The sequence below is a fragment of the Oncorhynchus gorbuscha genome, linkage group LG04, assembly GCF_021184085.1.
Source record: "Oncorhynchus gorbuscha isolate QuinsamMale2020 ecotype Even-year linkage group LG04, OgorEven_v1.0, whole genome shotgun sequence".
NCBI lineage: Eukaryota > Metazoa > Chordata > Actinopteri > Salmoniformes > Salmonidae > Oncorhynchus > Oncorhynchus gorbuscha.
In genome coordinates this window covers 12,358,202-12,386,081 of record NC_060176.1, presented here as the reverse complement: position 1 = coordinate 12,386,081, position 27,880 = coordinate 12,358,202, and the positions used below count along the sequence as shown (strand labels likewise).

Sequence of the window (27,880 nt, the reverse complement as noted above, 5' to 3'; positions counted from 1 at the left end):
GGAGAACGCTACCTGCCCCAATTCATAGTTTGATGGAGGATGAATAATGGTCTGGTTTTCTTTTTCATGGTTCGGGCTAGGTCCCTTAGAAGGGAGATCTTAACGCTACAGCACATAATGACATTCTAGACGATTCTGTGTTTCCGACTTTGTGACAACAGTTTGGGGAAGGCCCTTTCCTGTTCCAGCATGACAATGCCCCCATGCACAAAGCGAGATCCATACAGAAATGGTTTGTCGAGATCGGAAGAACTTGACTGGCCTGCACAGAGCCCTGACCTCAACCCCATCGAACACCTTTGGGATAAATTGGAATGCCGACTGCAAGCCAGGCCTAATTGCCCAAGATCAGTGCATGACCTCACTAATGCTCTTGTGGCAGAATGAAAGCAAGTCCCCGCAGCAATGTTCAAACATCTAGTGGAAATCCTTCCCAGAAAAGTGGAGGCTATTATAGCAGCAAAGTGGGGACCAACTCCATATTAATGCCCATGATTTTGGAATGAGATGTTCAACGAGCAGGTGTCTTCATACTTTTGTTCATGTAGTGTGTGTCATAGCTTCACTAGCTGTGTGCCATTAAAGACACACCACAAGGAACGGCCTAAGACTGATTTAAATCACTGTGCACTCATTTTAAAAAACATGGCTTGGTCAATTACAAGTGTGCTTTGCGGGAACTTTTTCTCATTCTCCCTTAATATTCTCTTAATAAAGAGAGAGTGTGACAAACTCAATTAGGAATTATCCAAAGTTGTTTAATTATCTCCTCTGGAGTCCCATATGTGGCCAGGGTCCTGATTTTAGTGCTGCTGTAATGCACTGTCCTTGACCGATAGGAATAGAGCAAGAAAATGTGTTGTGGAGAAACATTCTATGGGAATCAATTGACCCAACTTGAACAAGTTCCAAGCCACTCTTCAGGCTTAAATCTTCAATATGTAGATATATCTGGGGTGCAGGTGATATTTAACAGCCATTTTGAGCAATTAATCAAAGTAGGTGATGGATCATCTGTAAGAGTTTAAATTGGTGTGACGACGTCGGACCTCTCTGTTCATTTCTCCTCACAGAACTCATTGTTTGCTAAATTGTTTGCCACAAACATACTAGCCACAGTTGAAGTCGAAGGTGTACATACACCTTAGCCAAATACATTTAAACTCAGTTTTTCACAATTCCTGACATTTAATCCCAGTAAAAAATCCCTGTTTTACCACTTAATTTTAAGACTGAAATGTCAGAATAATAGAAGAGTGATTTATTTCAGCTTCTATTTCTTTCATCACATTCCCAGTGGGTCAGAAGTTTACATGCACTAAATTGTGGCGGCAGGATAGCCTAGTGGTTAGAACGTTGGACTAGTAACCGGAAGGTTGCAAGTTCAAACCCCCGAGCTGACAAGGTACAACTCTGTTGTTCTGCTCCTGAAGAGGCAGTTAGCCCACTATTCCCAGGCTTTCATTGAAAATAAGAATTTGTTCATAATTGACTTACCTAGTTAAACAAAGGTAAAAAAAATAATTAGTATTTGGTACAATTGCCTTTAAATTATTTAACTGGGTCAAACGTTTCAGGTAGCCTTCCACAAGCTTCCCATAATAAGTTGGGTGAATTTGGGCCCATTCCTCCTGACAGAGCTGGTAACTGAGTCAGGTTTGTAGGCCTCCTTGCTGGCACACGCTTTTTCAGTTCTGCCCACAAATGTTCAATAGGATTGAGGTCAGGGCTTTGTGATGGCCTCTCCAAAACCTTGACTTTGTTGTCCTTAAGCCATTTTTCCACAACGTTGGAAGTATGCTTGGGGTCATTGTCCATTTGGAAGACCCATTTGCGACCAAGCTTTAACTTCCTGACCAATGTCTTGAGATGTTGCTTCAATATTCCCACATCATTTTCCTCCTCAGGAAGCCATATATTTTCCAAAGTGCACCAGTCCCTCCTGCAGCAAAGCACCCCCACAACATGATGCTGCCACCCCCGTGCTTCATGGTTGGGATGGTGTTCTTCGGCTTGCAAGCATCCCCCTTTTTCCTTTAAACGTAACAATGGTCATTATGGCAAAACAGTTATATTTCTGTTTCATCAGACCAGAGGACAGTTCTACAAAAGGTACGATCTTTGTCTCCATGTGCAGTTGCAAACCATAGTCTGGCTTTTTTATGGCAGTTTTGGAGTAGTGGTTTCTTCCTTGCTGAGCGGCCTTTCAGGTTATGTCGACATAGGACTTGTTTTACTGTGGATATAGATACTTTTGTACCTGTTTCTTCCAGCATCTTCACAGGGTCCTTTGTTGTTGTTCTGGGATTGATTTGCACTTTTCGCACCAAAGTACGTTCATTTCTAGGAGACAGAACGCATCTCCTTCCTGAGCGGTGTGACAGCTGATTGGTCCCATGGTGTTTATATTTGCGTACTATTGTTTGCACAGATGAATGTGGTACCTTCAGGCGTTTGAAAATTGCTCCCTAGGATGAACTAGTCTTGGCTGATTTCTTTTGATTTTCCCACGATGTTAAGCAAAGAGGCACTGAGTTTGAAGGTCGGCCTTGAAAAACATCCACAGGTACACCTCCAATTGAATCAAATTTAGTAAATTAGCCTATCAGAAGATTCTAAAGCCATGGCATAATTTTCTGGAATTTTCCAAGCTATTTAAAGGTACAGTCAACGTAGAGTATGTAAACTTCTGACTCACTGGAATTGTTATACAGTGAATTATAAGTGAAATCATCTGTATGTAAACAATTGTTGGAAAAAGTTATTGTGTCATGCACAAAGTAGATGTCCTAACCGACGTGCCAAAACTATAGTTTGTTAACAACAAATTTGTGGAGTGGTTGAAAAACAAGTTTTAATAACTGCAACCTAAGTGTATGTAAACTTCCGACTTCAACTGTATATCCAATTCAAGATAACACCTTGTGCTTTGTAGGGTAATATAAAATAACAAACGGCGAATGTGTATTCTTATAATGTCATTTAATTTGAAGTGTTTCGCCTTAGTATTGGAAACTCTAATGTTTATGCCATAGAGATAGACCGTATATACAGTATAAAGGTTTACACTAACCAAGGCTATGTTCATAGTGAACAGAATACCTGTTTAGAGGTTTGAATGGTTTATGCCAGGTCCTTTACCGATGCCCAACGTCTCCTCATCCAAGGAAAGCTGGGCTCCTCTGCCCAGGCGTTGCTGACGCCTGCCAGATCTTACGCCTGGATACGTATTTTACGTACCAACTAATCACATCATACAGGTAACTGCCAAAGTAAATGGAAACACTTGAGTAAATGAGGGATACAAAGTATATTGAAAGCATGAGCTTCCACACTGGTGTGGTAACTGAGTTAATTAAGCTTTGATGAGTATAAAAATGTTGAAAACCATATGCCATGGCCGTCTCTTTCACCAGATTTCAACCCAACTGGCTGGCTATTTTTGCCACATTGGCCGTGCAAATTACCGCAGGTGAGATAAATTACATTTGCTGAGAATCACTTGCCTCCAACTAAATTAATTGGAATTTTAAATCATTTTTGGACTTTGAAGTGAAAAACCTCAATTTCAGTACTTATTTTAATGAAAACATTTGGTCCTGCGTCATTGTAAATCAGGCAAATACACATGTGAACACCAACGTTTTCAATTTCTATTTATTTTCAAAGAAATTGTGAATCATGCAAGGATGCATCCTCTCTCCTTCCTCTCTTGTCTCCTTTTGAAAAATGTCAATGTAATCGAGGAGAGGAAACGTGGAAACAAATGCAAACTGTGTATAAAGTGGCTCAAGCAGATTTTGCTAGTTCTACCAGACATTTTCTAGACTAAAAGTGGGCGTTTTAAAACGTGTGGGTACTTTTCTCCTCTGAGAAAAAAACCTGTTGATTCAAATGGGGTGTGGCGGATTACAAAACAAAACTCTTCCTGGTAGGACTCTGGAAGGATATACGTAAGAATTCTCAGCCGGGAGAGGCTATCGAGGAGAAGTACAAACTCCTCTGTTCACCTCTTAACAAAATGATATTCTCCTACATATGGTAACGACTTATCGGTTTCCTTCCGGGTCAGGAGGGGAGGAGGGGAGGAGGACGGAGGAGTCGAGGAGAGGATGGATTTATGCCCAATGGAGAATCTCCCTATATCCATGCTGGTGCTCATCCTCTACACGGTTTAAACTAAGATACTACACGTATGTATACAGTGTGAGAAGCCTTGTGAAAATGCTGCAAGTAATCCTGTAATTATATTTTCAGCATGACTTGCAACATGTTGTGTACTTGTATGTTGATGATGCTATTGATGTATTGCACTTTGTTGTCCCCATAACGGTCTTGTAGGAAGCAGTGACAGTCCTATGAATGTGAAATGTGTCTTTACAATAGTGTCAACGTCATCAGAATTACAGAGCATCGCGGTACTGCTCACATTCAGAATGAGAGCTAGAGAGACTGTTTAGGGTTTACTGTGTTCCCATGTTTCCATGCAACATGGGTTGCAGGCACCTTTTGGCCATATCAAGGCAGCCTCAAATATCACAAATGAAAGATTAAGATTTCAAAGTGTTGTGATGAATAATTAAGTGTGCTCATTCACACTAGCACAGGGTCCCCCAGTCACCGCGGAGAGGGGGGGGGGGGGGACAGAAAGACAATCACGAAGAGCCTTCTGATTAATCTTGGCGTTTGCCTCCAAAGCAATCCCAGGAAGTGAAGTAATGATGAGATCTCCCACTGGGAATTCTTCTGAAGAGGATGAAGTTCCGCCAGAGAGATATTCAAAGAGATGAATCAGTGTCATTGGGAATTCATCATTTTTGCACAGCTGTCACCCATTGAACTTGGAGGACTTGGCAAACTCTCAGAGATTAGGGTCACACAATGTAACACAATGCATGACACCTAACTAACGTACACCTTCCGAACTGCAGAGCAAATCAGCACTACCCCACTCATCACTACTACACATAATGGCAAACCTACAGAGGCTGTGCATTTTTCCTAACTATCTTTACAGGTGTTAAATGGTCAGATTGACTAGAGGCATTTATAAAACACTCAACTGTAAATTGTTTTGCACCATACAGTATTGTACTGTATAGTTCACCATATTTTGCCATATGCTGTCCCATTCTCCAGCCCTGTTTGTCCGTTGTTACTGAAACCCTGTGGGTTTACATCAACTGAGGCGTAGGAAATTATGAAATTATGATTTGTGTAATTAATCCACTGGGAGAAAGCTTTTTTAGTTATTTGTTTAATTATATATGTATGCTAAATGACTAAGCACAGACAGGGCTATGCAAGAGAACACTCAGGATGTTATCTTGTCTTAAACAAGGTCTGGATTTGTGAGATACCATGTTTCTCTGGATCTCAGTGACCACATCTTAATTAAATCTTATCGTAGACCCTTTACATACTGTACCTCCACAGGGGTGAAAGTGAAAAAAGTGAAGACAGCTGTTTGGCAATCAACAGTAAAAATGATGTGCAGCCGTGGAAAGACAAAAATTACAAACATGGCAAATCTCTTGAAATTGAATTACCATTCAGGTCGAGAGCTGCGGCTTCCGATGCGAGGTCTGTTTCATGGATTTTAGTGCTGAGCGAGTAATCAAAATGTTGGTTATTTTTCATTTTTTAAACAACATCGGATCAATTATTTTAATTGCATTTAATTTCGTTTTTTTTTGTCTGTGAGTTCATTGCGCAAATTCTCTAAAGACAAATCAGATCCAGCCTGAACTGTCCGATGTCGTATGGAGTTGTAGTTTCCAACAGGCCAATATTCTATACTGTACAACAGTATAAAGACAACATCCAAAAATGTCAAAGATTTTACTGAGTTACAGTTTATAGACAGAAATCAGTCAATAGAAATAAATTCATTATCACCCAATCTATAGATTTCACATGACCGGGCAGGGGAGCAGCCATAGAGCTAGGCCAACCACTGGGGAGCTAGGCCCAGCCAATCAGAATAATACAAAATAAAAAGAATGTTGAGGCCGGTTGGACGTACAGCTAAATTCTCTAAAACAACATTGGAGGCGTCATATGGTAGAGAAATTAATATTAAATGATCAAAAGATCTGTTCTCTGTTGGACATTCCTGCAGTCAGCATGCCGATTTCACGCTCCCTCTAAACTTGAGACATCTGTGGCATTGTGTTGTGTGACAAATCTGCACATTTTAGAGTGGCTTTTTATAGTCCCCAGCACAAGGTCCACCTGTTTAATGATCATGCTGTTTAATCAGCTTCTTGATATGCCACACCTGTCAGGTGGATGGATTATCTTGGCAAAGGAGAAATTCACATTTACAGTGATATAAACTAATTTGTGCACACAATTTGAGGGAAATACGTTTTTTGTGCAGCTCATGAAAAATGAGACCAAGACTTTACATGTTGCATTTATATTTTTGCTCAGTATAAACAGTAGTAATTAACTACAATGACCATAATCCATTGTGAATCTACTTAGCCAATCTGTGTTTCTTTTACTCCTGCTACAGAAGAGAGAAGAATGTGCGATCTTGAGGTGATATAGAGCGCAGCTGTTGCTTAGCCAGGTACCTCTACCTGAAAATACACGATCAAAGTGATTGATAGTTGGTATTCAGCAGTCATAAAAGTATGCCTTATTTATTTTGAAGAACTACTAAAATAGTGATTTTGTCAGACAGCATAGGCAGCAACTATACAGAGATGAGAGGATGCCTTGGAATGAAATAATAAAGTCATCAAATAAAACAAATGTAATTATACACAACCAAATTATTTTATTAAAGTAATGTGCATAAATGATTGTTAATAAGTGAAAAGCAGTCATGCACAGTCACTATCATCATGGGACTTTTATGAATTGTTTTATTCTGTGTTGTTACAGCATTCTACCCAAATAATAGAACATATACCAAACCGACCTCAAAAAGCAGTAATCGCTCAGCACTAATGGATGTGGAATCTGCTGGGCGGACCAAGGGAAATCACATGCAGGGTAAAAGGCCAGCTGACCATCTTTGATTGCAGTAAAAAGCAAAGGGGTTGTTTTTGACATGGCCCCTTCCATTACATATTCCTTCACAATGTTGAAGCAAAGCAAGCTGTCTGGGGCTTCCTTAATGAGCCTAGTATTGCACACCACCTACCCTTCTTCTTCCTCCTCTTATTGCTATCTCCTAACTTTCTATTACCATCCCCCTCGTCCTCCTTAACCTCACCCATGCTTCCCCCTCTGATATGTCAGGGATATAACTCCTTTTACACATCAAAGTCAAGAATGATACTATTCCGATAGCTCTCACGTCAATCAGTAATCAAACAGTTGATTAAAATAATAGATTATAGTCCACAGCGGTCTAAAATAAATGTACCCTTAAATGAGCCACTTCAAATATTGCAGTGAGTTGGCCTACGTTGTGACAGTGTGAAGAAGGTGAATGATGAAGTCTGCCCTGAAATATCATCTTCAGAGCCATGACCGCTCTTGCATTTCTCAGAGCACTTGCAAAAACCTCATCAAAACATGTGTATAGTCGACACTGTACATGGTGGTAAATGGGACAAGGCCACTCCGACTTGTCTTGCTTTGAGGATGTCATACCAACATACCACACACATAATATCTCAACTTGTGTTTCTAGGCTATTATGAAGATGAAAAAACGTCATAAACAATCGTGAATCTTCTTGGGCTGATCCCTCCGTTCAAGCTCCTCCAAGCTGTTATAAACTTGATCCAGGATCATAAAATACTGCAATATGGAGAACCAACTGTGTGAAAATGTACCTCTGTGTTCATATAGAGTATGTTACCTGCATTATTTGTATCAGTTGATTGAGTGCTTCATGACAGTAATGCCATTGAAATGCCACTAACCAGGGTGGCCATTTTGCCGTTGTAAAATTCATGCCATGCAACTCCTGTCACCTGTGATGAAGCTCCTCTTTGTCTGTGTAGGACACATGTTTCAATTTTCAAGTTTTAATGTCAAGTGAAATGCCTTTCTTGCCAGCTCTAAACCTAACAATGCAATAATCAATATCAATGTAGTATTGAAAATTATATAAGGTAGAACACCCAAGAAGTAAGTAAGCTACATGCAGGTCCAATGCAATATGTATAATGTGCAGAGATACTGGAGTGATGGACAGCATTGTCCATATGTCCACCTGATGTCCTCTGTACACACAGCACATGTGACCGTCACAGACCTGCAGTTGGCTATTGAACATGAATTGGGGAGGCTTTCAACACACAAATCCCATTCTCTGAATCACAAAGCTACTGATAGCATCAGTCACTATTCCTGATGAAATAAGTCAATCAGTGAAACCACAGGCCATGTCACAACCAGCCAAAGACATGGTACACCAGGGGGGAGCTGTGTTTAGACCACAATGTGGCATCTGATTGGACGATGGCTATTGAGCTCAGATATGAGGGCGATAGACTGACATGGGCTGCCCTGTAGCCTGAGAGCACATTGATCCAGAGGCCTAGTGGTGGTTTGCTTGGCACATTGCCCTGGTACTGCCTGAGGAGGTCTAGATTCATAGTATATTTGAAAATACTCAAATAACCCCAATAGCTAACAAAAACATCCAACAGAAAGAGAGAAGGGGGATATTGCCAATTTAAACACTTCCTTGGACCTACTGTACTCCCTTGTGTTGCTCTAAGGTGCCTTACAGATTGTTTGGTGTTGAATTAGTGAGAGATTAGTTAAGAAGCACTAATTAGTGTGCCCCTATAGCAAACTGATATGTAATAATCTACATTACCTACACCTCTACTCAATAAGTCATCAGCAGCAATAGCAGTCAATATGCACTGAGTTTACAAAACATTAGGAACACCTGCTCTTTCCATGACATAGTTTGACTGACCGGGTGAATCCAGGTGAAAGCTATGATCCTTATTGATGTCACTAGTTAAATCCACTTCAATACGTGTAGATGAAGGGGAGGAGACCGGTTTAAAAAATATTTGTACATTTTGAGACAATTGAGACAGGGATTGTGTATGTACGCCATGCAGAGAGTGAATGGGCAAGACAACGTGTTTTCTTAAACTATTTTTACTATTAGGAAGGTTTTCTTAATGTTTTGTACACTCAGTGTAAATTAGCTACTGTATGTGAATATGAGTAAGCTGCTACCAACCAAAAACCTCATAGGCATTGTCTATCACAGGCATTATCTACAGTTGAAGTCGGAAGTTTACATACACCTTAGCCAAATGCATTTAAACTCATTGTCTTTCACAATTCCTGATATTTAATCCAAGTCAAAATGCACTGTCTTAGGTCAGTTAGGATCACCACTTTATTTTAAGAATGTGAAATATCAGAATAATAGTAGAGAGAATTATTTATTTCAGCTTTTATTTCTTTCATCACATTCCCAGTGGGAAAGAAGTTTACATACACTCAATTAGTACTTGGTAGAATTGCCTTTAAAATGTTTAACTAAGGTGCCCAGAGTAAACCGCCTGCTACTCCGGCCCAGAAGCTAAGATATGCATATTATTAGTACATTTGGATAGAAGACACCCTGAAATTTCTACAACTGTTTGACTGATGTCTGTGAGTATAACATAATTCATATGGCAGGCAAAACCCTGAGAAAAATTCCAATCAGGAAGTGGGAAATCTGAGGTTTGTAGTTTTTCAACTCTTTGCCAATCCAAGATACAGTGTAAAATTGGTCTAATTGGTCTTTAGAACCTGGTTTGAGGCTTCTACTGTGAAGGAGGAGAGAATGAGAGCTGATTGAGTAAGATGTCTGCCAGAAGGCCATGAGTGTTATGGCTGTCGTCGGAATGAGACCAAGGTGCAGAGTGGTGGACGTACATGATGAATTTATTAAATGAACACCAAAAAAACAAGAAAGATAAACGACACGTAAAGTAATGTAGCACTAAACCAGCAACTAACAAAAAGAAGATCCCACAACAGAAAGTGGGAAAAAGGGCTGCCTAAGTATGATCCCCAATCAGAGACAACAACAGACAGCTGCCTTTGATTGGGAACCATACTCAGCCAAAAACAAATAAATAGACAACATAGAAGGCCCACCCCAAATCATACCCTGACCTAACCAAATAGAGAAATAAAATTACTCTCTAAGGACAGGGCGTGACAATGAGCTCATTCAGGCACGCTCCCGTGAGAGGTAGCTGCGTTCCATTGCATTTCTCAAGACAAAGGAATTCTCCGGTTGAAACATTATTGAAGATTTATGTTAAAAACATCCTAAAGATTGATTCTATACATTGTTTGACATGTTTCTACGAACTGCAATGTAATTTTTTTACTTTTCGTCTGGCCTGCACGTTGTGTATTTATCGAACAAAACAAGCATTTATTGTGGAACTGGGATTCCTGGGAGTGCATTCTGATGAAGATCATCAAAGGTAAGTGAATATTTATAATGCTATTTCTGACTTCTGTTGACTGCACAACATGGCGGATATCTGTATGGCTTGTTTTGGTCTCTGAGCGCTGTACTCAGATTATAGCATGGTGTGTTTTTTTGGTAAATCTTGTTTGAAATCTGACACAGAGGTTGCATTTAGGAGAAGTTTATCTAAAGTTTCATACATATTTTCTATCAATGTTTAGGATGAGTATTTATGTAAATTGATGTGACTTTTGGAAGCAAAACATTACTGAACGTAACGCGCCAATGTAAACTGAGATTTTTTAAATATAAATGTTATTGATTAATTTGATCTATATTTCTGCTTTTTGTGACTCCTCTCTTTGGCTGGAACAATGGCTGTGTTTTTCTGTGACTAGTTACTGACTTAACATAATCAGATGGTTTATGCTTTTGTCATAAAGCCTTTTTGAAATCGGACACGGTGGTGGGATTAACAACAAGTTTATCTTTAAAATGGTGTAAAATATTTGTATGTTTGAGATATTTTAATTATGAGATTTCGGTTGTTTGAATTTGGAGCCCTGCACTTTCACTGGCTGTTGTCATATCGATCCCGTTAACGGGATCTCAGCCGTAAGAATTCAACTTGGGTCAAACATTTCGGGTTGCCTTCCACAAGCTTCCCACAATCAGTTTTGGCCTATTCCTCCTGACAGAGCTGGTGTAACTGAGTCACATTTGTAGGCCTCCTTGCTCGCACACAAATTTTCAGTTCTGCCCACACATTTTCTGGGATTGAGGTCAGGGCTTTGTGATGGCCACTCCAATACTTGCGACTTTGTTGTCCTTAAGCCATTTTGCCACAACTTTGGAAGTATGCTTGGGGTCATTGTCCATTTGGAAGACCCATTTGGAAGTATGCTTGGGGTCATTGTCCATTTGGAAGACCCATTTGGAAGTATGCTTGGGGTCATTGCCCATTTGGAAGACCCATTTGGAAGTATGTTTGGGGACATTGTCCATTTGGAAGACCCATTTGGAAGTATGCTTGGGCTCATTGTCCATTTGGAAGACCCATTTGGAAGTATGCTTGGGCTCATTGTCCATTTGGAAGATCCATTTGCGACCAAGCTTGAACTGATGTTTTGAGATGTTGCTTCAAAATATCCACATAATTGTCCTTCCTCATGATGCAATATATTTTGTGAAGTGCACCAGTCCCTGCTGCAGCAAAGCACCCCCACAGCATGATGCGGCCACCCCCAGGTTTCATGATGCAAGCATCCCCCTTTATCCTCCAAACATAACGATGGTCATTATGGCCAAACTGTTCTATTTCTGTTTCAACAGACCAGAGGACATTTCTACAAAAAGTACGATCTTTGTCTCCATGTGCAGTTACAAACCATAGTCTGGCTTTTTTATGGCAGTTTTGGAGCAGTGGCTTCTTCCTTGCTGAGCGGCCTTTCAGGTTATGTCGATATAGGACTCGTTTTACTGTGAATATAGATACTTTTGTACCTGTTTCCTCCAGCATCTTCACAAGGTCCATTGTTGTTGTTCTGGAATTGATTTGCAATTTTCGCACCAAAGTACGTTCATCTCTAGGAGACCGAACGTGCCTCCTTCCTGAGTGGTATGATGGCTGTGTGGTCCCATGGTGTTTATACTTGCATACTATTGTTTGCACAGATGAACATGGTACCTTCAGGCGTTTGGAAATTGCTCCCAAGGATGAAGCAGACTTGTGGAGGTCTACAATTTTTTTCTGAGGTCTTGGCTGATTTCTTTTGATCTTCCCATGATGTCAAGCAAAGAGGCACTGATTTTCAAGGTAGGCCTTGAAAAACATCCACAGGTGCACCCCTAATTGACTCAAATGATATAAATTACGCTATCAGAAGCTTCTCAAGCCATGACATAATTTCCTGGGATTTTCAAGGCTGTTTAAAGGCACAATCCACTTAGTGTATGTGAACTTCTGAATCACTGGAATTGTGATACAGTGAATTATAAGTGAAATAATGTGTCTGTAAACAATTGTTGGAAAAATGATTTGTGTCATGCACAAAGTAGATGTCCTAACCGACTTACCAAAACTATTGTTTGTTGACAAGAAATTTGTGGAGTGGTTGAAAAACGAGTTTTAATGACTCCAACCTAAGTGTATGTAAACTTCCAACTTCAACTGTATAATAAGTACAGTTTGATAATACTGTGGCAATGACACCGAAACAATGTCGAGTAGTTGGGAGTCTCAGTCTACAAGGTGACACAGCAGGGGGACATGTTGCTGGAAAACTCTCTTCCCCCAGCCACTCGCTGTATGGCCATGATCTGGCTTAAGATAGAATAGCTTCATTTCCCCGGGGTTGCTATTACTGAGGACTCAACATGGCATATGTTATACATATAGCCCAGAATCACACCATTGTGCATAATGGGTCTGCGTGCTTAGCAACATGCTCAGCACTACATTAATGTATAGACAGCAGGCAGATGTCTGTGAAGTTATTTTGGTAAAGGTGAGAGATCTATTGTAAGATATATTTTTCATTCTCCAGATGATTTAAAATAGTTAGCTTCACAGTGGCATTAACATTGAGTATGGGCAAACATTCATTCTGACCTGATCTGGTGTGAGGGAGTCGCTCGTCCTGTACAAACACTGCAAATGTGTTAGCCATGGTTGGTTTTTAACCCTCCACACAGAAACAGACACACACACACACACACTCCTCTCCATTTGGGTCACATATTATCTTTGAATGCCAGAGACCAACGCAAAAAGACTTGTCAATCTTACTATATATTTTTCTCTTCTCTCTTTCATCTGTATTTCTCTCTGGTTTTATTGAGGTGCCAGTCATCCAGGACAGGATGACATAGCTCAGCTGGATATGTTAATAAAACCAGGGTCTGTGGACTCAAGGGAATCTGCCTCTGATCGCAGTTCAATAACCCCACCATACACTCCACCTGGCTGTCAATGCAGCGGGGAGAAGGGAGAGTGGAGAGAGGAGAAGGGAGAGTGGAGAGAGGAGAAGGGAGAGTGGAGAGAGGAGAAGGGAGAGTGGAGAGAGGAGAAGGGAGAGTGGAGAGAGAAGAAGGGAGAGTGGAGAGAGAAGGGAGATTGGAGAGAGAAGAAGGGAGATTGGAGAGAGGAGAAGGGAGAGTGGAGAGAGGAGAAGGGAGAGTGGAGAGAGGAGAAGGGAGAGTGGAGAGAGAAGAAGGGAGAGTGGAGAGAGGAGAAGGGAGAGTGGAGAGAGGAGAAGGGAGAGTGGAGAGAGGAGAAGGGAGAGTGGAGAGAGGAGAAGGGAGAGTGGAGAGAGGAGAAGGGAGAGTGGAGAAGGGAGAGTGGAGAGAGAAGAAGGGAGAGTGGAGAGAGGAGAAGGGAGAGTGGAGAAAGAAGAAGGGAGAGTGGAGAGAGAGAAGGGAGAGTGGAGAGAGGAGAAGGGAGAGTGGAGAGAGGAGAAGGGAGAGTGGAGAAGGGAGAGTGGAGAGAGAAGAAGGGAGAGTGGAGAGAGGAGAAGGGAGAGTGGAGAGAGAAGAAGGGAGAGTGGAGAAAGAAGAAGGGAGAGTGGAGAGAGGAGAAGGGAGAGTGGAGAGAGGAGAAGGGAGAGTGGAGAGAGAAGAAGGGAGAGGGGAGAGAGAAGGGAGAGTGGAGAGAGGAGAAGGGAGAGTGGAGAGAGGAGAAGGGAGAGTGGAGAGAGAAGAAGGGAGAGTGGAGAGAGGAGAAGGGAGAGTGGAGAGAGGAGAAGGGAGAGTGCGCATCGAATAGTGCTGAAGAGAGAAGAAATGGTGCATAGGGGAGAGGAACAGGGACAGATAGTAAGCAGAAAGTAGAAGGGAGAGGAGAGAGGGTATAGGGGGAAGGGGAGGGGAGAGGAGAAAGAAGAAGGGAGAGGGGAGCAAGGAGATGGGTGAGTGAAGAGAGGTTTTGACTGAAAGGATGGGGGTGGGGTTACGAACCACATCTTGAACAATTCATCAATCAGGGGCATGTGAGAAATGCAGAAGTGTTCACAATATGTAAAATGTTATGCCTTCCAGAAACCTCCTGTGAACCTTCTAGTAATCACCAAGGTCTGCAACAGGCAGCCCATGATCAGTAGGTAGAGAGGAAAACACGTCCACGCACGCACGCACGAACGAACACAGACACAAACAGCTCGCGTGGGTTAGTGTGATACTGTATTACTAAGAATGTACTCCTCCCTCGTCTCCAGACGCACTCGCACGGCGTGCTAGTTTCCCCAAAATTCCCGTTCCACTATATATAAGCACTGCTTCCCTCTCTTGCGTTGGCTAGCACGTATATGCATGCACTCATGGGTCAGGGATTAAACAACGAATCCGCTGAGAACTTTAGTGTGGACGAGTGTTGCATCGCATGTGCCAATACAAAAAATGAGATAGCATTGGGTATCATGCGAGCTCAAGCTTCAATGAATGCGACCAAAGATTCCGCAAACTCGCGCCAGTCCCCATCCCCCACTCACAACACCCCATCCACCTCAGGTGCACCAGAAATACATGCACATATAACAAATCCATAGTGCGCACTGCATATCCCACACTATATGTATTGGCAAGGTTGAATATAACCTACTGGCTTTTCTTTTTTATCAAACATGTGTTCCTGCAAAACCCTATATAAAATAATTACCCCACTCCTAATCTCCATGCAACAAGTTCTGTGCAGAAATTGAACCCTTTCTCTCCAAACTTAATGTGTGAATTTTTTAAATTTAGATCAAAGTGTTTCAGAGAAAGTTACGTCTGTATAATTCAAACCGAAAAGCGCACACGCATTGCATACACATACACTGCTCTCAAATCCGATGAATTGGATAGGATTGACTGGTGCATACCTGAGTCTGTGTAGCGTGGTCTGGCGAGGTCTCGGAAATGGTAAATGAAATCCAGACAGTTTTCGTTCTGTACGTCCCCTTTAGAGCACAGATCAGACAGTAGTTCTAGTGCTTTTTGACAAATCTCGTCCTCTCTGTCGCCAGGCATTTCCCACCAGCATCCTTCTGAATAGAGGGGCTCCTATGGCACCACCATACCACCCCGCCCACCAGAGAGTCGACTAGCCCCCGCAGAATCACACTAATCCTCCCGGCAGAGAGTCAACTAAAGCCCCAGTAGCAGCGCACCACTCCACCCGAAGCGGAGTCACCAACACCCAGCAGCTCAGCACCACTCTGGCTGTCTGACAAACCAACCAGGGTAGCGGAGGAGGAACAGGTAAGTATAGTAGGTCAAAAAAACATCATATTCCTTTGTTTCTTTCCAAACGTCGGGCATCCCTTTTCGAGTGTGTAGTATTCAATTGTGGGGTTTTCCCCATCAAAGTAGCCTATCGTACAATTTAGCCACAGGTTGAATGTCCGACCACTCACAGGAGGCTATGAGGCGCCGTGCGCTAACCACACTCAATTGGTGATGAAAAAGTGCATGCGTCCTCTCGATGCGTGAATGACCGGCGCCGCGCAGCCAGTCGCTCAATTCACCATCAACGCAATGAGCGAGCGCGATCCCGACTCTCCACGGTTCAAAGCGCTCCGCTTATTAACTGTGCCGCCAACACTAAACCCCCAATGCTCTCTTTGCGCCGAGACCCCTGGGCTGGCATCCAAAAGCACGTCAAGACTGACGCCCAACTGGCTTTCCATACAACTGGCCCTGAGAACGAACTAATTAGTGGTGTTGACTGTGCACGTTGTTTAGTATTAAGTGCATGTTTTCTGCTACTGCATTAATTCGTATTGTTTTTCTCAGGTATATTCTATACTGTTCTGTTTATCGCTTTGGCCAGGTAGGATTGTTGTTCTACCTATTTATCTTGGGATATACAGTATGCCAATGCCATTAAGGGCTGCATGGTGAGGCTGGTTGATAACTAATTATATTATAGATTTGCACAATTGATCAGTATGCACCTCTTTAATTGTGCAGTCAATCCATTTCAGTGATTGACAAGCACTGTATTAACCATGTGGAAATGTGTGTTTGTATGAGTGCGTGTGTGTGTGCATGCATGTACAGTATATGTATGATACATAGATTTAAAGATGGAACTATAGGGGAATTTAGGTGTATGTAAAACATTCCTGTCCAACCCTTGTCCAGACAGTTTTGTAAAGATGAATGAAAACAGCCTGTTCACCAAATAGTTATTTAAGCAGCACAATGGAGCTAAAGCTACCAGCCCCACAGAGCCTTATACAGGAGTAGAATCCGACTCTATAATGAATGAGAGCAAACCCTTTCCATGCTGGAGGGCACGGTTACCTCATAAAGAGCAACAATTGAACCTGTACAGCTTAGCACCATCGATTACATGTTAATATTGTTTTTGTCGCTTTGGTACTATTTTCACTGAAGAATTTTTCACTTAACACTTAACAATCCAAAATAATGTTTAATGTGAAATATAATGAGTACATTGGTTTAATCACCAAAACACAATATAATATCTTCTCAATGTCGTTATTTTAACAACCAGTTCATCAAACAGCAAAACGTTTAAGATAAATTGCCGTTTGGATGTAATATGCTACAGGCCAACCATCACACTTCCCCCATCACGCTTCACCGTTGATATGAGGTTCTTACTGTGGAATGCAGTGTTTGGTGTTCACCAGACATAATGGGATACTGTCATGGCTTCTAGGAGTAGTGGGTGGAGGAGTCCGGAGCAGAGAGCAGGGTAGTTCAAAACGTGGATCTTTATTCCGAGACAGAGTAACGGTCACGCCACACAACAAACAGGACGAAACTGTCCGGAAAAAACGGTATCCACAATAATCCCCACACCATGAACAGAAAAACAAGCCCGTGGGCCTACCGGGTTTAAATAGCCCAAAACAAAACCCCAACAAGAAACAGGTGACACTAATCAGACAAAACTAACTGAAACAGAAAAGCTAGTGGCAGCTAGTAGGCTGGCGACGACGACCGCCGAGTGCCGCCCGAACAGGAAGAGGCGCCATCTTCGGCGGGATTCGTGACAGATACTCTGCACTCTGTACTCTGTATACTCTCATTGGCTGGTCCTTGCTACATATTCTAGTCCAAAATGCTGACTCCAGTTTGCCAATAAAGCACCTTGATGATCTTCAAGACACTTGGAAGAATGTTCTATGGACAGATGAGTCAAAAGTATCACTTTTTGGACCACATGGGTAATGGTAATGCAATTTTAAACCAAACGTTTAAGTGATCATCAATTAAGATTAAGTCGGATTAAGTAATAGTAAAATGAATTTTAACAAAACAGAATATGAACATATCAAAAGTAATGTGATCCCTGCATTGTAAAAATCAATTACTTTCTATTAACATGTATTGGAGCGTCAAACATGTATTTCTAGGTGAAAAAGTAACTGTATGATTTTGTGTATTGTACTCTGTCTATTGAAATTTTGCTTAGAGTTTTGAAACAACTGCCTTTTTGATGATCTGTTTTGAGTTTTGTAGAAAGAGTGAAAATGGCACCAAAGGGCAAAAAAAATTATGTAATAGAGGCATCTAGTGAAATCATAGACGTCTTTGTTTCGTATAATTCATTTGAAGAGGAACCAGGGTTTGGTTATTCCCATGATCCAAGTGTATTTCAATGGAACATTGTCATATACAGTGCATTCGGAAAGTACTCAGACCCTTTGACTTTTTCTACATTTTGTTACGTTACAGCCTTGTTTTAAAATGTATTACGTTGTTTTTTCCCCTCATCAATCTAAATACAATACCCCATACAATAAGTCAGGAACCAAAACACACAGTCAGTTAGGAAAGCAAAGGATAGCTTTTTCAAACAGAAATTTGCATCCTGCAGCATCAATTCCAAAATGTTTTGGGAGACTGTAAAGTCCATGGAGAATAAGAGTACCTCCTCCCAGCTGCCCACTACACCGAGACTAGGAAACAGTGTCACCACTGATAAATCCACAATAATCGAGAATTTCAATAAGCATTTCTCTACGGCTGGTCGTGCTTTCCACCTGGCTCCTACAACCCCGGCCAACAGCTCTGCACCCCGCGCAGGAACTGGCCCAAGCCGCCCCACCCCCCCAGAACAGACTGAATGATCAGAGGCTCTAATCATAGCCTACATCAGAACAGACTGAATGATCAGAGGGTCTAATCATAGCCTACATCAGAACAGACTGAATGATCAGAGGGTCTAATCATAGCCTACATCATAACAGACTGAATGATCAGAGGGTCTAATCATAGCCTACATCATAACAGACTGAATGATCAGAGGCTCTAATCATAGCCTACATCATAACAGACTGAATGATCAGAGGGTCTAATCATAGCCTACATCATAACAGACTGAATGATCAGAGGGTCTAATCATAGCCTACATCATAACAGACTGAATGATCAGAGGCTCTAATCATAGCCTACATCATAACAGACTGAATGATCAGAGGGTCTAATCATAGCTTACATCATTACAGACTGAATGATCAGAGGCTCTAATCATAGCCTACATCAGAACAGACTGAATGATCAGGGGGTCAATTCATAGCCTGTATGAAGTTCAATCAGTGAGACACATGATCAGAGCCTTCCATCTCTGTGTATCCACACTAACTGCAGTATCACTATTGAGAAAACAATATGTTCATCCATCAATTATGATTATTTTGGCCCCTCTTTTGCCGGGTAGGATATACCGTGAAGGTTTAAGCTTTGCAAATATGGTGACATTTGAATTGTTTTTCACACACACACACACACACACACACACACACACACACACACACACACACACACACACACACACACACACACACACACACACACACACACACACACACACACACACACACACACACACACACACACACACACACACACACACACACACACACACACACACACCCCACACGGACAGACACATACAAACATACACCCAACCCACACACACCCCGCAAACACGTACACGTGCACACACACACTCACACTCCACTCCCCCACACACACAGAATATATACAAATTTGAGGGAGTATAGGAGAGATGAGTGAGCCTTCATGTGCTTTCTGCCTGCTCTCGAATAAGAACACAGATTCCAGCAGTGTTCATGCCATCAAAGACGACTCACAGTGAACTGTAACCAGTTTGTGTTCGCACTCCCGCTTTTGCCCTCCTCCGCTTCTCCAATGGCGTGCTGTGCTTTCCTGCATTCAATAAAGAAATGTTTTATCCTACAATGCATACTTCACACAACAACAGCAGAGAACTGTGCACCAGTTACCACAGTCATTTTGTTAAAAGCACATCATTTGTATACCATTTTTTACTTCTCATACAGGTATTTTTCTTTGTCAGAACTCCACCATCCCCCATTGAAGGAGGGGAGAAAGCTGAAGAGAGAAGTGGGTGGTGGCAATGGTGCTGTGTGTATGTGTGTGTGTTGGTGTGTGTTAATTGTGAGACATTCTTTCTGCACAGCCTCAAGTCAGCTTTCTTGGTGTCCATGGCAACTAAGAGACACTAGGGCCTCTCTGTGAATCTCTGTCTGTCTCTTCTATAGTGGCTTTCTCACTCTCTCTTCCTCTCTCTTTTTTCACAGAAAATATGTGTATGTGCATCTGTCTATTACAGTAAGCTACTTATCCTCCTTTATTGTTCAGCCAATATGATGGTTGGGTTTAGGGAAATGAGGTAGCTCAAGTGGGGAATTACCCTCCCACTCCCACTCCTCTTCCCACTCTACTTTCTGTTTTCCCTCCTCTCATCAACCTCTTCTCCCTTCCATCTTCCATTACCCTCTCTTCCTCCTCCTCCTCTTCTTTTCCTCTACAGCATATTCTGCACCCATACTCCCATATCTCCTGCCTCCTCTCTCTTCCTTTTTACTCTATCTAACCCTCTGCACCTTCTCCCATCATCCCTCCAGCTTTTCTAAGGCTCAATCATCCACATTGTCTCCTTTTTCTTCTCATCAACTCGTTCCTATCCATAATCCCATCTGTATCCATATCTATATTTCTCTATCTCAATCTCGACCCTCTCTCTCTCCTGCTCCAGTAATGGCAGTGTGTTACAGTCTAGCTGAGAAGCAGCTCAATGGGGCAGAGCATCACAGTGATAAAAGGCTGGTGGAATGCACCTGCAGAGCCTTACCGCATGCACGCATGCACGCAAGCAAACACACACACACACACACACACACACACACACACACACACACACACACACACACACACACACACACACACACACACACACACACACACACACACACACACACACACACACACACACACACACACACACACACACACACACACACACACACACACACACACACACACACACACACACACACACAAACCATTCCCATTACAGAGCCCCTGGGCACACACAGCCTGCATCCTCATCGCCGCTTCACTCCAACCCTTAACCCCCTCCAGCACACCCCAGCAATGGGGAAAGTATGAGAAATGGAGTAATAGAGGAGAAAACCCTCAAACCCACATACATACTGTAGTCTCTTAGAGGCTGTGAGATACCCCTGCTCGGCTGATAGAGGGAGTTTCTATTTTAAGAGAACATTTAACTCTGGGCACTGGAAGCATATGGCTCCAGCCAATATAGAAAGTGATGATCTAAGCTGTAATCATATGAGGGGAAACCAAGAAGACATTATAAAAAGCTCAGCCTACTTTATCAATTATATACATGTACAGATTGTGCAGTTCAATTGGTGTTTGTTTATTCAAACAAAGCATATGGCATGATCAATTCAAAACTAATCAGTGCCACAATATAACCAGGATATATGGCTCTTTCTGTAGTGTTTTGACCATGTGTTTTGATTATTGTAACATTAATCCAATAGACTGGGTCCCCAGGCCCATCTCTAAACACTTTCTGATTGATTCTGCTGTGATGGCGATGTTCTGTAATGAGTGCTTGATATTGTTTTATGGATCTCTCTCTTTTTCGCTTGTTTTTTTGGCTCTCTCTCCTTTTCTATTTCCTTCTCTCGTATCCTGTGGGCCTGTGGTGTATAGGTTTTAAGCACTGTTGAGCACTACAACCGTTCCAAGGTGTGTTATGCTAGGAAGCTAGGCTGTATTGTGCCTCTGGCTCTTTTCTACTGCAGTTGGTGTGTATGGTTTTAAGTGTTCAATCTTAAATACTCTGATGCATCATCGCATCAAATAAACATAAGAGACCAAAAATAAAGTTGATGACAAATATCCCTTTGATGTATCCCATATGCAAATTGCAGAAAGAGGATAATTATACATTTTTAAAAATCCCTCCAAATACAAAGTTATTCCAAAATGGCTGTGCTGTTCTGTGCAGTACACAATTAAGCCATCACTGTCAGAAGGTAGGACAGAGTGAGGGGATTCTGAAATGTCAAATGGAGAAATTGAAATGTTTTGGATGACAGTGACTAAGAGAAGCATCTCTGGATGCCATGAAAAGGTGTCGCTGTCAGAGCCTGACTAGTAGGCTTTCCTCTTCTCTTTCATTCTAAAAAAGAGAGGATGGATTATAAGCCTCCCATTGGCGGAGGGTCTATCTGCAGCAGGCAGGGAGGAGAGAGGGGGAGGGGGATGAGTGAGGTGAGAGAGAGAAGGTTCTGCATCTCATCACTCAAATGATTCATTACTGTTTATTGGGAGCAGAAGAGCACAAGCGGTGCCCAAGCCTCTTAACTCCATGTCTTAAAACAAAGGCTGGTGTTACACAACCACCAGGTTCTCTATCACAATAATTATATGTGAAGAAGAATTCCACAGGTAACCTGTTCTGCTTAGTCAAGGACCACTGATCTGGCAGCAAGAAGTCAGTAACCATTGACCACAGCTGGTCATGACCATGTCCATGCTCAGAGCCCACTGGCTAGAGGCATTATGGTAATTTCGCCACAGCCCCCTTGCCTGATTAACTAGGGAGATGAGACCTTCACCTGGCAGTGCCAGTACCGTAATTGCAGTTCATTTGAGTGATTTGCTCCCAATCACTATTCAGAGTATCTGGCCGACATTGCACCTGGCTATCTCCCAAGCTCAGAATGGAAAATTATACAAATATAGTCTACCATTGATTCCTGCTGGTCTCAGAGCCTTCACTCTATGCCACATGCATAGGGCCAGCGTGCAAACATCTGTTATCAGTTACATTGATAAAGGACAAAGACACAGTAGGCTTCAGGACATATCAGCTTCCGAGGTTCTAATGCCCTTTTTATATGCCAATACATTTGTTTGTTTGTTTTTACGTGTATCTATGTATGTGTGCTTGTGGATTTATGAAACATGCGTTGTGGTTTAGGACTAAGAAGTCGCCCTGAGGGTGTTTTGACAAGCACGTGTTCTTTCGTCTGCTCTCTCCCTCCAGAAGACCAGCACGCTAACGCGGGAACCCCAGGGAATACACACACGCAACCAAAGAGCTTTAGCCGTAAACATATTTATATTTTTCATCAACGTATTCCCTGGAGAGACCGAGAGAAGGAGTAGCGAAGCTGCGATGAGGAACACAATCTTCTCCAGAGGAGAGAGCATTGCACAGCAGGCTCTTCTTCCTCCTCTCTGTGTGTTTGCCCGAATCCCCTTGTGTAAAACACGACATCGAACACTTCTCTGAGGCAATCCGAACTCATGTGTCAGACAACCGTGCATTTCATTTACATCTGAAGCAAACGAGTAGGCAGATACTTCTCTCTGTGTCTCAGCCCTAAAGAAAGACAGTGCTGTCTCATTGAGACTTCATCAAGAGCTGTTTCTGTTACTGATTTGGCTTGTGATAACTGTGCTGTATTGTCTGTAGTTAGTATGCATGACAGAGACCTGCATCCCTGAAAGCTTTAGCTAACCTTTTCGCTTCCGAGTTCATATCTTGAATGAAACCTCTATTACTTCCAGCAAACCAAACATCACCATCACATTCCTCCATGTATGAGTCGCTCCCCCATTGGTGGAAACTGATGACTATGTCTCTATAAAACATCATCTAGCATCTCACCTCACGTCTTAACAAACCTGTTTGCATGTCACTCACATCTTCAGCGCTAGGCTTTTTAGCGAGCAGGAGACTGAGAGATGTAAAATGGCTCCCTTGTGTTCTACAGTAAAGCACTCTGAGCCTCCTGTGATCTATCGGTAATCATCTGGCTGGCTTGAACTTTCCTGTAGCCCACTCGTTATCCCATCTTCCTGAGGTGTGGCAGATTGGTACACTCTCTCATCTCACAACCTTCACTATTCACAGTAGCTTATGTGTTTACTCCATTGTATATCAGGCTTACACTTCTACACCAAGTATACATACCTCTCAATACCCTATAGCTGTATAACACATTTATTAATAATGTATAGTAAAACAAGGAAGATATCTATTGTGAGATGTGTCTATTAATTGCATCGAAACATGCTTATACACACACAACCATCTTGAAATATCCAACAGGCATTTCACTACCCTATACAAGAGCTGAGAAAACAGAGAAGAGACTCAAACTAACCCAGGCTTTAGATGGCTGTGAACAGAGCACGTCCCTTGAGTGAAAACTGCCTCATTTACATTCTGAGATGACCACCACTGTATTGTAAGGCTTAATCTATGAGTCCCCCAGGCCAGCTCCTCTCCTGGCCATTTACCAGACACAATACCCTCATAACAGACCGGGGTTTGTTGGACCCACACTACCTACAGTCAACACTAAGAAAGTATGTGGATATACCCCAGTATTATAGACACAGTTACACACACAGAATCCCTCCACCACCATTCTCATACTGTAGTTTTGTGTTAGAGCGAGCAACACAATATGCATCCCCATTTCCTCGGCTCTCTGCTAAAAACTAGGCCACTTAAAAAATTTAAATGAAACCCTCATTAGATTTTCAGGAGAATGGGGTTGGTAGAGGGAGGGGAGGGGATGGGAACACGGGAACGTGGAAGCACCAAAGACGCAAATTAAATATAAGCAATTTTAACTTGCCGTGAACAGCCGTCAACCCTGAAAAACCCCATGCTAATTGAATGGATGCATTCTTCACACACAGTGTTTATAGGGCGCAGTGTCTTTAGGGCGCAGCGCGGAGGAAAGGGCCTGAATGACGCTAAAAATAGACCCAGCGTCTTTTATTTTATGTGTAGCAAGCAGAGATAATTAGATTAGATAGTGTGTAATATCAAATGCTATCTCCCTTAGATCTCTCCTTTCAATGCCATTACCTGATAGCGATAGACACCATTTAGATGCCTCTCCATTTCCACAGTACTTGGGTGGAAGATACCTCCACACAGTATCAATGGGCCTGTGATGAATGGAGCTAAATAGCGTTACAAGGTGGAACTGAAAGACTACGTTTTATGGCATATTTCATCCCCCTCTGATAAGAGAATTATAAACATTCATCAGTCAAACAAATGTTACCCCTGTATAATTGTGTGTGTGTGTGTGTGTGTGTGTGTGTGTGTGTGTGTGTGTGTGTGTGTGTGTGTGTGTGTGTGTGTGTGTGTGTGTGTGTGTGTGTGTGTGTGTGTGTGTGTGTGTGTGTGTGTGTGTGTGTGTGTGTGTGTGTGTGTGTGTGTGTGTGTGTGTGTGTGTGTGTGTGTGTGCATCCTGTCAGTCTGATTGCCTATCTGCATATGGACATGTGTGTGTCCACTCTGCCGTCTGTCTGACTAATGTGAAATAGGAGACTGGCACTATTAACAGGCTTTAGTCAGGCTGCTGTGTGTGCTCTGACCCTTTGACAAAACACAGATAGAGAGCTCTCTTAAATAATTGAGTGAACAAGCCAGAGGACATAGCAGGAAGTCCAGGTCACTATTATTACATCTGCTACTGAACTGTAATGTACTGTACTCAACTCTATATCATAACTGTACGGGACTCAACTCTATTACATAACTGTACTGTACAGGACTCAAATCTATATCATAAATGTACTGTACTGGACTCAACTCTATATCATAACTGTACTGTACAGAACTCAACTCTATATCATAACTGTACTGTCCTGGACTCAACTCTATATCATAACTGTACTGTACAGGACTCAACTCTATATCATAACTGTACTGTCCTGGACTCAACTCTATATCATAACTGTAATGTACTGGACTCAACTCTATATCATAACTGTACTGTACAGGACTCAACTCTATATCATAAATGTACTGTACTGGACTCAACTCTATATCATGACTGTACTGTACTGGACTCAACTCTATATCATAACTGTACTGTACAGAACTCAACTCTATATCATAACTGTACTGTCCGTCCTGGACTCAACTCTATATCATAACTGTAGTGTACTGGACTCAACTCTATATCATAACTGTAATGTACTGGACTCAACTCTATATCATAACTGTAGTGTATTGGACTCAACTCTATATCATAACTGTAATTTACTGGACTCAACTCTATATCATAACTGTAATGTACTGGACTCAACTCTATATCATAACTGTAATGTACTGGACTCAACTCTATATCATAACTGTACTGTACAGAACTGAACTCTATATCATAACTGTACTGTCCTGGACTCAACTCTATATCATAACTGTACTGTACTGGACTCAACTCTATATCATAACTGTCCTGGACTCAACTCTATATCATAACTGTACTGTACTGGACTCAACTCTATATCATAACTGTACTGTACTAGACTCAACTCTATATCATAACTGTACTGTACAGGACTCAACTCTATATCATAACTGTAATGTACTGGACTCAACTCTATATCATAACTGTACTGTACAGAACTGAACTCTATATCATAACTGTACTGTCCTGGACTCAACTCTATATCATAACTGTACTGTACTGGACTCAACTCTATATCAACTGTCCTGGACTCAATCTATATCATAACTGTACTGTACTGGACTCAACTCTATATCATAACTGTACTGTACTAGACTCAACTCTATATCATAACTGTACTGTACAGGACTCAACTCTATATCATAACTGTAATGTACAGGACTCAACTCTATATCATAACTGTACTGTACTGGACTCAACTCTATATCATAAATGTACTGTACTGGACTCAACTCTATATCATAACTGTACTGTACAGAACTCAACTCTATATCATAACTGTACTGTACTGGACTCAACTCTATATCATAACTGTACTGTACAGAACTCAACTCTATATCATAACTGTACTGTACTGGACTCAACTCTATATCATAACTGTACTGTACTGGACTCAACTCTATATCATAACTGTACTGAAATGGACTCAACTCTATATCATAACTGTACTGTACTGGACTCAACTCTATATCATAACTGTAATTTACTGGACTCAACTCTATATCATAACTGTAATGTACTGGACTCAACTCTATATCATAACTGTAATGTACTGGACTCAACTCTATATCATAACTGTACTGTACAGAACTGAACTCTATATCATAACTGTACTGTCCTGGACTCAACTCTATATCATAACTGTACTGTACTGGACTCAACTCTATATCATAACTGTCCTGGACTCAACTCTATATCATAACTGTACTGTACTGGACTCAACTCTATATCATAACTGTACTGTACTAGACTCAACTCTATATCATAACTGTACTGTACAGGACTCAACTCTATATCATAACTGTAATGTACAGGACTCAACTCTATATCATAACTGTACTGTACTGGACTCAACTCTATATCATAACTGTACTGTACTGGACTCAACTCTATATCATAACTGTACTGTACAGAACTCAACTCTATATCATAACTGTACTGTACTGGACTCAACTCTATATCATAACTGTACTGTACAGAACTCAACTCTATATCATAACTGTATTGTACTGGACTCAACTCTATATCATAAGTGTACTGTACTGGACTCAACTCTATATCATAACTGTACTGAAATGGACTCAACTCTATATCATAACTGTACTGTACAGGACTCAACTCTATATCATAAATGTACTGTACTGGACTCAACTCTATCAGAACTGTACTGTACTGGACTCAACTCTATATCATAACTGTAATGTACAGGACTCAACTCTATATCATAACTGTAGTGTACTGGACTCAACTCTATATCAGAACTGTACTGTACTGGACTCAACTCTATATCATAACTGTAATGTACAGGACTCAACTCTATATCATAACTGTAGTGTACTGGACTCAACTCTATATCATAACTGTAGTGTATTGGACTCAACTCTATATCATAACTGTAATTTACTGGACTCAACTCTATATCATAACTGTAATTTACTGGACTCAACTCTATATCATAACTGTAATTTACTGGACTCAACTCTATATCATAACTGTACTGTACTGGACTCAACTCTATATCATAACTGTACTGTACTGGACTCAACTCTATATCATAACTGTACTGTACTGGACTCAACTCTATATCATAACTGTACTGTACAGAACTCAACTCTATATCATAACTGTACTGTCCTGGACTCAA

At 41.6% G+C, this 27,880-nt stretch overlaps 1 protein-coding gene across 1 annotated transcript in view; it reads right to left on the bottom strand.

Annotated features, from left to right (window-relative positions):
* syt9a (synaptotagmin IXa) overlaps nt 1-15,929 on the bottom strand; it is a 70,759-nt gene extending 54,830 nt beyond the window's left edge. The window contains exon 1 of the mRNA XM_046345036.1: nt 15,268-15,929. Within this exon, the coding sequence (XP_046200992.1) occupies nt 15,268-15,415 (148 nt within the window). The 5' untranslated portion in view covers nt 15,416-15,929. The remainder of the gene's footprint in view (nt 1-15,267) is intronic.
* Between the last annotated feature and the right edge of the window lie 11,951 nt (nt 15,930-27,880).